Below are 10201 nucleotides of genomic sequence, written 5' to 3' on the forward strand. Positions count from 1 at the left end.
CTGCAGGTCAACAATTATATTGCAGTGTTATTAAATTCTTTAACGAATTTGGATGACCCTTCAGCACTTGTATTAAATTTTGAAGTAAAAACTTAACTTGAAATCTCCACGATTTACTTACATTTTATTATTAATTTTTATATTATATATTTTTTTAATATTTTAAATTTTTACATTTTTGTTTTTATTGTTTTAAAATTTTTTTATAAATAAAGTGTAAGGATCTTGAAAGAATTTAAAATAATAAAAAATAAAAATATAAAAATCTAAAACACTATAAAAAAAATGTAGGGATCAATAATAAAATGTGAATAAAATATAGGGATTTAAAGTTATATTTTTTAATTTTAAAACTAAATTTGTTTATTATTAATGCCTTTTTTTTTTGTCTTCATATATAATTCAGAATATATACTCTTCATCACTACTCTCTCGTTTTGTATGGGCTTCTAATTTCTTTTCTTATATATAAAAAGAGAGAAAATAAATATTACATATATTTTCAGCACTCTATTTTCCTCATTCATCTCTTACTACACTATTTCCACAACCCTACGCCCGAGTCCTTTCGGATTGACTCATATTTTGCTGCAAATAATAGCAAATATAAAAACTAGCAGGAACAAATGAAAACAAACAATAGGTTGAAGTTTAGAAGTAAAAGTTGAAATGTGGAAAACACGTGTCAGCTTATAAAGGATTAACTTAAAAGAAGAGTTCTGTAAACTGTCTTGAATTTATTGAAGCGAGGGAGTGAATATTAATTGTAACCATCAATGATACACTTCCAACTAGAGCCTTCTTAAAAGAGAATTTCAGCTGGCAAACCAGACTACAGTCTTGGATCTGCTAACCTTCATCTGCCAGAGTTATGACTGCTGTCCAGAGTAGAGCTGAACGGAGACAAGAAGCATCAAAAGTGCTTTCTCAATCTTTATATATAAAATGTTTTTAATTAAATTATATAAATTAATAAAAGTTTGTTACCTAATTAAAAATAAAGTGACATTTTAATTTTACCCCTAATTATTATAAATAAAAAGTAATCTTTTTCTCTTTCTAATTTAATAAAAATATAATAGTCCATTTTATTAAAAAATATACTAAAAAATTTTTATATATAAAGACAAAAAAATATTTTAAAAGACTTTTTATATATAAGAACTAAGAGAATATTCAAATTTATAGATGGTGAAGTGAAAAAAAAAAGAAGAATTTTAACACATATTAATAGGCATTATAAATTAAATCGTGTGTATGACTACATATCACAATGCTCTTCAAATATGCTTTAATTTAACAACTATCTCAAACAATTAAAAAAATACTACTCTACAAATAGATCCTTTTCATTCTAGAATATAGTTTTAGTTTTTTTTTACCCCCAAAAGAATATAGTTTTAGTTAAGAAGATGAGTACTGATTTGATTTTTGATTGGGTGAGTTTTTCCTTAGATTTTCTTCCCAGATTTTCATGAAAGCCATTGATAGATTGAAAAATTATAGTAATCATTATAGTCTTAAAAAGATGTAGTTAAGAAAAATATATTAAAATTTGGCTGGGAGTTAGAAAGGGCTCTGGACTTTCAGAGTTGACTTGTATTGTTGGTCCTCTTTAAATTTGATATACATTGATTATTATTGTTGTTGTTTCTTCTCCATTTTTGAGTGATATATTCATTTTTTTTCTTTGGTTTTAATTTTATTGATACTTAGCTTTTAATATTAAAGTTTCTCTACACACGTGGCCTTTTCAATATATTTAAAGCTCTTTTTTTTTTAAATGAGAAAATATCAAATTTGTTCAAAACACCTAAGCTAAATCATCTACTGCAAGATTGTGCTCTCCTGGACATTATAGTGATAGGCAAGTAAACACCAAATTAATTTCCACAAAAAGTATCCGTTGATGCTAAAGCATCTCAACAATGAGTTTGGAATCGAATTCCAAAATAAAATATACCCCCTTCATCTTAAATTATAAAATATTTTTAAATAAAATTTTATATATTAATAAATTTATAAAATGCACTTAACAATTTTATTTTTTTAAAATAAAAATATAAACTTTTAAAAGTATTTTTTATTTAATAACGTTAAACCTATATTTAATTAGTATTAAATGGAGAGAGAAAAAGTAATATTAAAATAAGTTTATTTAATAATATATTAATCTTCTCAAAGTGTCTTATATTTTAAAATGATAATTTTTTAAAAAAATATATTATAATTTAATATGGAGGAAGTACTTTAAACCCAACGCCTAAGCCAAGTTGAGACATTTGAGAATAACATTTTCTTCGTATTCACATAAAACTACCAAGACAATGACAAAACCCGCAATCAGGTAAACTTATATAGAGATCAATAATGAAAAATGATGACTTTTAGGTATTAAATAAATAAATAACTTTGAGTTATACATTTCGATTTTTTTTTTAAATTGCACATACATCGGTCCTCATTTTACATTAATTCCCGTGTAGGGTCCTTAATTGTCATTTTTTTTATTTTTTTGGTTTAATGTAGCATTCTCTTTGCCTCAATTTATAAGATATTTTTAGAAATGATTTGATATTCTGAAATATAAGATGCTTCTGACAAAAATAATATTCATTAATGATGCTTGTTCAAATATTATCCCTCATATATTGCACTCTTTAAATAAATTTTTCTCTCTATTTTATGAATCAAGGGCATTTTCTATAGTTTATAGAGGAATTAATACTATGAACTGTTTTTAATGGATCTTTTATTATGTAGTAAGTTTAATTTTTTAATCAAAAAATATGTTATAAATTAGAACATATAGAGTACATACTGAGCACACTCATTAATGCCAAAGAGTTAACATACATAAAAAATATAATTATATTCCCTGGTCTTTTATATAAGGTGTTTGGGATTTTTTTTTTATGTAGATTAAGAAAAGTTGTTATCAATTTAAGGATATAAATATTATTATGAAAAATGTAATAAAAAACGAGGAGACACTTTGTGTTTGTGCAGGCTCATGATACTTTTCAGGTTATAAGAATACCATTAAAACTGCAAAGATAAAAATCGAAGTAAAAAAGTTTTCTAAATAAATAAACATATTATTTTTGAGACAATATAAATAAAAATATTGTTTCGTCACTAGCTGGAGCTTATTTATTTTTTTAAGCCTTACAGTATGGGCCTTATATATGTGATTGGACTTTATGGTCCATCAGGCCCAACTATATTTTTTGGCCAAAAGGCCCAATATGCTTCATCATAACCACTGCGCATTCGAAGGAACAACATTAACAAGAAACGTTGCACCTACTTGATGAGAAGAAAATAATCAAATATCACCATCATGAATTCATCCAATATATATATATATATATATATATATATATATATATCGCTATCATGAAGCTGGGACATCAGAGGCCGTGGTTTCATTTATGCATACTTCTAAACTTTTCTTTATAAATGACAAAATTAAATATTAAAAATTTTAGATCAAGTACGTGTGCGTGTGTGTGTGTATATATATATGATAATTAGAATAATTAGAATTTGTGTTGTAGATGTGACAAAATTAAAGATTAAAAAATTTTAGATGCACACTTCTGAACTTTTCTTGATAAATAATAGTATGTGTATAGATTTATTTGAAGAAAAAAATTGATGATTTGATCCATTTGGAGGGGAAAAAACGTGTCAAACATGTCATGTTAAATTTAAATTCAGGACTTCTTCCAAACCAGAAAGGTAACGTTATAATTAGAATAATTTTCCGTTGATGTCACATTTTGATTTAAATGAAACAAGTTATAAATACAGAGGATACAATCTATCAATCAACTAACATTTAATACACTTTTCTTTGCTTATTGATTTGGCATGTTATTAAGGGCCCGTAGAAGTTGATGTTATCTTGTGTTATCAATGTATCAATATATATATATATATATATATATATATATAATAAATGTATAAATGAATCAACTTATTTTTTGTATTTATATATGCAAAAAAATTGAGTTAAACTGGATAAAAAAACTTCAAATCACAAGGTTTATTTTTTTTGGCTAGTTTGACTTGGATTCAGTTCAGTCACAGTATCTTATTTTTTTTTTTGAAAGGTTCACATAAGAAACTTAACTTATTTTGAACAAATTAAATTAAAATTGAGGCTTGTATAAAATTTTTGTTGTTTTAGGTCATAGGAAACAAAAAAAAAAAACTATCTTGCAATTTTACATTTGACGAGGGTCACTTTATCCCCCCCCAAAAAAAAAAAAAACTGGTATGAGTTGCATATAAAAAAAATCATATTATAAATTTATCATAAAAAATTAATATTAATAAACTATCTTATGTCTACTGCCATGTACATATGGGGACCAAAACATTCGATAACTTACGAGGTCAAATTAGGACCCTTTCTTGTCACGCGCGCGCGCGCGCGCCACACAGAAGTTTCAACGCTATCTATGACAATCAGTGTCACGACTAGTGAGACATGCATTATCAAGCGTACGTGCATTCTTAAACAGTTCAACACACACACACACACACAGACACACACACAGTTATTTGGATTTGAATAACCATTAGGACATCTTATTCATATCTGAGAACAAAGATTCAAGGGGAAAAAGTCTCCTAATTTGAACAAAATCACGAAAAACTTGAAGAGGAAGCTCAGTCTTGAGACTTGAGGCTTTGCTTAGATTAGAATAAAAGCTAGATCCTTACACCCACATACACGCACCCCACTCTATTGTCAAAAAATGTATTAAAACAATTAGAGAGAGAGAGAGAGAGAGAGAGAGCTATATAGCTTTCACGTCAATCTTTCTCTGATGACAAAAATTCATAACACTAATGTATTGCTTCGTGACTGACTTCACCACTCAACCACCTCTGAAAGTACCCTCTCACCCATTGAAGGATCATCACCACATTCCCACTACTATTACTCTCTTGTGTCTCCAAGGAATAGGATTAACCCGTTCTCATTGTCGTGACGATCGACCCCTTTTTCTCTCTCCATCTTGCAGTGTTCGGTGTTGCAGAGCATCGGAACATGGCTAAGAGATCAGATTTTGCACAGAAGCTGCTTGATGATTTGCGGCTGAGAAAAGAACGCATGGCTGCTTCCCAGTCTCAGAGGTCAACCCAATCCAATCAGCTTCCTATAGGTTAGTTTCTCTGAAATATCTGCATTTTCTATTTGGCTACTGAATATGCTGGAATTCTGTATGATTCATGTCTCGTTTATGATTTATGACAAGAATACTTCTCTTATATATTTATAAATAACACTGCTTTTGTTGGCTATTCTTGGTGCCATGTCCTGTGGTCAGTGAGAATAAATGTATTTTAGTTTGATTTGAGAATGAGGTAATGCTCTGTCCTTTCTTATATTGGAAGGGTTCACCACAATGTCTGTTTGTGATGTGAATTTTTTCCCCCTAAATTTTCTCGGAAATCTTCTCTTGTTTTCTAGGCTACTCTCTCTCTGTTTTTTTTTTCGGAAATATTTTTCGTGGTAGTAAGATGCATGTTTAACTACCTGACTAGCTTGCTTAATTAACAAATTTGTCTGCTATAATTAAATGAGACTGCGTAATGGGAAATAGTTCCTAAAACTTCAGGATTGACTTCCCATTCAGGCCTGCCCAGAATTGGTTTCTGAATTTCTGATGGTTATTATTAATATTTACGAGCCTGTATAGGTCGAAATTCTGAAGAAAAAGTTCAAGAAATCGTTGACAGAGTTGGCAATTCTTTCTTGGACTTGCAAAATTAAAAAAATGAACAAAAGTCAATTTACAATCCTATATATGTTAAAATTCTGAAGACAAAGTTCAAGAGAACATTGACAGAATTGGTATTTCTTTCTTGGAAAGGAGAAAAGACCAATTTTATTTTTTGGGGGTCCCTGTAACGTTTATTGTGCCCTTCTAATTAATTTTATTCATCAGTATTCCCCCCAGCGTTTTGTATTCTATTTTATTACTCTTTTCAAATAGAGACACGAGAGTCTTTTTTTATCTTCAAAATCAATATAATCATTTCACTCTATTTTAGTTTGTATACCAAATGAGCCCTACAAGATAGCTTATGTTACACTATTCTAATATTATAAAAGTCTATGATATCTATACGTGTTCTACAGATGCATATACCTACTCGAAGCAAACATACAGAGGATCCAGGAATACGAAAGCTGGTGAAGCTGTAAGTCATTATACATTTATGTACATTGAGCCTGAATTAAAGCAGGTTGCTTGAAATCCGTTATTGAAATTATTTCATGGTTAGCAGGTTAGTTCCAGAACTGGAGACATGCTAAGCAGGCCTAGTAGCAGAAGCCATAAAACATCAAACATTGGAGAATCGTCCGATCAGATTGTTGTGTACGGAAGAGGTCAGAGCTCAGTGCAATTGAATGATATATCCCTTGCTCTGGCTTATGCATTTGAGAATGGAGGAAAACTGAGAAGAGCTGATTCTTCTTTCGCTAGTTCAATGATGGGTTTCCTTCACCAGATTAAAAGGGGAACGGGGGAGTACAGCAAGATGGGAAGAGGAAGCAATCTGGAGACGCAATTGGCTGCAGCAAACCACTTCCCTACTTTCTCTCCTGGGCAGATCAATGAGATATCCAAAGGCGTACAGAAGTTAAACCAGATATTGAGAGCCTGCTCCAATGGTGTTCTTAACATGGATAGATACTCAATAGAATTTGCAAAGGAACTATTACAAGGAGCTATGGATTTGGAAGAGTCTCTGAGGATATTAGTAGACCTGCAGAAAAGTTCAGATCCCATGAAGAACTCACAGAAGAAAAATCGGATTACATTGATAGAGGAGGACAATGATGATTATAGTGATGACAGAACAATCGTGGCTTCTGAGCAAAGACAACTGGCACCACCAACATTCTCCTTCGACAAGTCCTCGAGGCATTCTCATAATGTTCAAGATGTTGGAAAGACTAGTTTGATGCAGAGGCAACTTGCTCTTACTTACTCTAAGGAACACAGAAACTCCAGTAATGAAAAGCAAGCTGTTAACATGTCAAAATTGCTTCCCCATAGGCAATCAACTAGCTCCATTCCTGACAATAAGAATTTCAACGCCCTTTCAGGACAGAAAAATCAGTCAGCTTCAATGAAATCCAATAAGAGAAGGCCAGGATTCCAAATGTAATTGCCAAATTAATGGGGCTAGATAATCTCCCAGAAAATGGAATCAGGAAACCCCTCTCAGGATTCAAATTCTACACAGAAAATAGAAGGAACTGCATTCAGGCATACTGCACCAGGAAGTGCCAAGAAGATTGAATTGAAGAGCCAAAAAACAGAGAATTCAGTACCTCCAAAACAGCAAAAAATGATGGAAACTGTCATTGTGCCAAAAACACAGGGAAAGGAGCTGATGTATGTTGCAGATGAAAAGATCATCCAAAAGGCTAGCTCTGAGGTGGCTACGAAAAATGGAAAAACACTATGGAGGGAGTTGAATGAAATAAAAGCATCCAAAGGATTAGAGAAGGGCACCCTCAAAGTAGAGAAGCAGCAGAGTAATGCAGATAAAACGAACCTCAATAGAGAAAGTGGAAAGGATGCTCAGGCCAATGGAAGAAAACAGGTTGAGGCAACTAACAGAGAAAAGAAGGTCACAGTAAAGGGAAGAACCAATGATTTGCTTCTAAATAACATGCTATCCCAGCTGGAACAGGCTCACGAAAGATCAGAAGTTGACTCTTCATTGCAGGAAGAAAAAGAAGGCAATGGAAATCTTATCCAATCAGTAAAGAAACACACAAACAAGAAGGATGCAACTAATCAAAAGAAGTCCCAGAATCACCTTGGAATTCAAAAGCCTTATGCGCTCTTAAAATATCGGCCACAAGAAGAACAACAGCACAGAGAAAAGCAGCTCCAGCATCGTGAAAAGCATATCTTAGAGGCAAGACTACAAAAAGGGGGCGAAGCAGCTTTGAAAAATTCATCAAAACCCTCACATGACCTGACCAATTCCCCGAAGAAGCAAGGTTTCCGAGATGGCAACTACAATGATCTAAATCATGACGAAACTTCCATCGAGTTCAGTGCGAAAGTGAAACAAGTGAACAATAGGAAGCCAGGTCAAATTACCTCTCCAAGAAACCAACAATGTGAACCAGTTACAGGAAAGAATGGCGTCACAACAATGACGGATCAAAAAAGTGTTCATAAACTAACGAACGAGAAGGTAAAGAATACAATAAAGAAAAAAGCTTATGCTAAGCTAGAAGTGAGACAAAGAACATCTGAATCTGACAAATTCAATTTATCAAAGGAAGCCAAGCAAGAAAGGGTCAGCATTTTGAAAGAAGCAGATGCACGCATCATTAGCTCCAACGACTTAATTTCTATCATTGAACCATTGGATGTGATACAACAACCACATCCAGAAGCAGAACTCTCTCCTACATTGTACGCTTCTCATGGTGGGAAAGTTCAAAGCCTACAAGAATCAGTAGATTTGGTTCCCATAATTTGGTAAGATCAATTTCTTTAGCATCTAAAATTGTCTTATTCAATGGCAACTTGAAAATAATAAAAGAACCTAAGTAGTTATAGAATTTCTTCCCAAAAAATAACACACAAATAAAGCTAACATAATCCTTGTTGCAAATTATGCAGTATCAGTACGTCAAATTGATGGCCACTAATGACAAGCAACATGTCGCTACTCTTTTGGCAGTAGATGAAAAAATCGAGTCTTGTGACACTGCACCAACTACAATAAACGGTGAGTTTATAGATGACTTTCTTTTAAAATAAGAAGTTATCTATTCTTCTAGAGTTATAACTTACATGACCTAGTAGATTAAGAGATTACAAAAATTTCTTACCTCCTCTAAGCGATCATCTTCGTTCATTCATCATAGAGCCATAATCTTTTCAATAAAATCCATCTTGGGTTCCTTCTCTTCTTTCTCTTTTTGGTAGATACATTTCTCAGAAGTCAGAACTAGACCAACACAACTTCTATCAAAGTGATACCGCCAAATTTCACCAAGAAATGTATAGATTAAACAAATCATACAAAGTTATATACAACGACAATAACAAGCCTTATTACCTGGGGTCAGTTATATAGATTGTACGATGCTATTATAATCTATCAATCATGCACTCTTTAGATATATCATTCACCAAAAGTTCCTGTTTGATAACTACTTTAGATGTTTTTCTTAGTCTTCCTCTATCTCTCTTAATGTGACCTGAAAAATCAAACAAAGCTATATAGTTGAATTATTATTTTTATATACCACAGGAGTTCACGGAGAGAGGATGGACATAAATTACCATTCACGAAGGCAAGGCCAGAGAATTTCTGAAAAAAGAATGCTAGCGCCACTTGCTGAAAGTGAAAACTGCCTCAAATGGATCTTGATCACGAGTCAACCATTCCTCAACACAGCAGAAGCACTTTTCAAGCTAAACATTCCATTTAGCATTCTTCAAGGCTGTGGTGGAGTGGACAATCAAGATGAAGAAGGCAGCAAGCTTATATTAGACTGCAGCTATGAAGTGATGAAACGCAAGGGGATACGGCAAGAACTCAAAGTCCATTCTTGCTCAAAGGCATCAATTAGTTCCATTAAAATAAGCTCATTAGATGATTTGGTTAGGCAGCTGAATGATGACATGGAAAAGCTGAAGTTTTATGGAAGGAATAGAACTTCCCCAGTTCATGTTGAGGACTACCTTCCTAAAATGCTTGAAAATGATGTCTACAAGAAGTATCCAGACATAGACTGTATGTGGGATTTGGGCTGGGACCAGGAAACATTTGCATCCCTCGAAAAATACGATGTCACAAGGGATATGGAAAAGCATATCCTTAATGGACTTTTGGATGAGATCACACGGGAACTTTCGAATGTTGAAGGAGTAACAGTTACACATTCAGCTGTTCTAATCCACTAGGAGGCCTAAAAAAAGGACTTTCATTTTTTATAGGGAGTAGGGACTTGGTTATTACAACTTTTCTCATCTACATTGATTTCTGCTTTGCAGTCTCACATAAACTCTCAAGGGTATTGGCGGTGCCCCTTTTTTGTGAAGCAAGCCATTTGTTTTTATTTTGAGGGGTCAGATGAATGAACATTCAGGTTTTGCATGCTGAATTGAGTGCATTGTACTAAATATTTACAGAA

At 32.5% G+C, this 10201-nt stretch overlaps 3 protein-coding genes across 3 annotated transcripts; all 3 read left to right on the forward strand.

The window, feature by feature from the left end:
- Window positions 1–4575: 4575 nt before the first annotated feature.
- On the forward strand, window positions 4576–7197 carry LOC129311147 (uncharacterized). Its single transcript, XM_054953192.1, has 3 exons — window positions 4576–5180; window positions 6161–6222; window positions 6310–7197. The coding sequence occupies exons 1-3, from the start codon at window positions 5066–5068 to the stop codon at window positions 7195–7197; spliced, it is 1065 nt and encodes a 354-aa protein (XP_054809167.1). The 5' UTR covers window positions 4576–5065.
- Window positions 7198–7233: 36 nt separating this feature from the next.
- On the forward strand, window positions 7234–8538 carry LOC129294541 (uncharacterized). The gene is made up of 2 exons (XM_054932990.1): window positions 7234–8244; window positions 8332–8538. The coding sequence occupies exons 1-2, from the start codon at window positions 7234–7236 to the stop codon at window positions 8536–8538; spliced, it is 1218 nt and encodes a 405-aa protein (XP_054788965.1).
- A 145-nt stretch (window positions 8539–8683) lies between these two features.
- Window positions 8684–10164, forward strand: LOC129316231 (uncharacterized). The gene is made up of 2 exons (XM_054960547.1): window positions 8684–8787; window positions 9316–10164. The coding sequence occupies exons 1-2, from the start codon at window positions 8697–8699 to the stop codon at window positions 9969–9971; spliced, it is 747 nt and encodes a 248-aa protein (XP_054816522.1). The 5' UTR covers window positions 8684–8696; the 3' UTR covers window positions 9972–10164.
- Window positions 10165–10201: the final 37 nt, after the last annotated feature.

Source organism: Prosopis cineraria, unplaced genomic scaffold (genome assembly GCF_029017545.1).
Source record: "Prosopis cineraria cultivar Desert tree isolate PC_DT_omini unplaced genomic scaffold, ASM2901754v1 PC1, whole genome shotgun sequence".
In the NCBI taxonomy this organism is placed as follows: Eukaryota; Viridiplantae; Streptophyta; class Magnoliopsida; order Fabales; family Fabaceae; genus Prosopis; species Prosopis cineraria.

Coding starts and splice junctions, on each gene's coding strand:
- LOC129311147 (XM_054953192.1), top strand. CDS start 5,066: ATGGCTAAGAGATCAGATTTTGCACAGAAGCTGCTTGATGATTTGCGG. Junction 5,181..6,160: donor ATCCAATCAGCTTCCTATAG/GTTAGTTTCTCT, acceptor CGTGTTCTACAG/ATGCATATACCTACTCGAAG. Junction 6,223..6,309: donor ATACGAAAGCTGGTGAAGCT/GTAAGTCATTAT, acceptor CATGGTTAGCAG/GTTAGTTCCAGAACTGGAGA.
- LOC129294541 (XM_054932990.1), top strand. CDS start 7,234: ATGGAATCAGGAAACCCCTCTCAGGATTCAAATTCTACACAGAAAATA. Junction 8,245..8,331: donor ATAAACTAACGAACGAGAAG/GTAAAGAATACA, acceptor AATTTATCAAAG/GAAGCCAAGCAAGAAAGGGT.
- LOC129316231 (XM_054960547.1), top strand. CDS start 8,697: ATGGCCACTAATGACAAGCAACATGTCGCTACTCTTTTGGCAGTAGAT. Junction 8,788..9,315: donor TGCACCAACTACAATAAACG/GTGAGTTTATAG, acceptor TATATACCACAG/GAGTTCACGGAGAGAGGATG.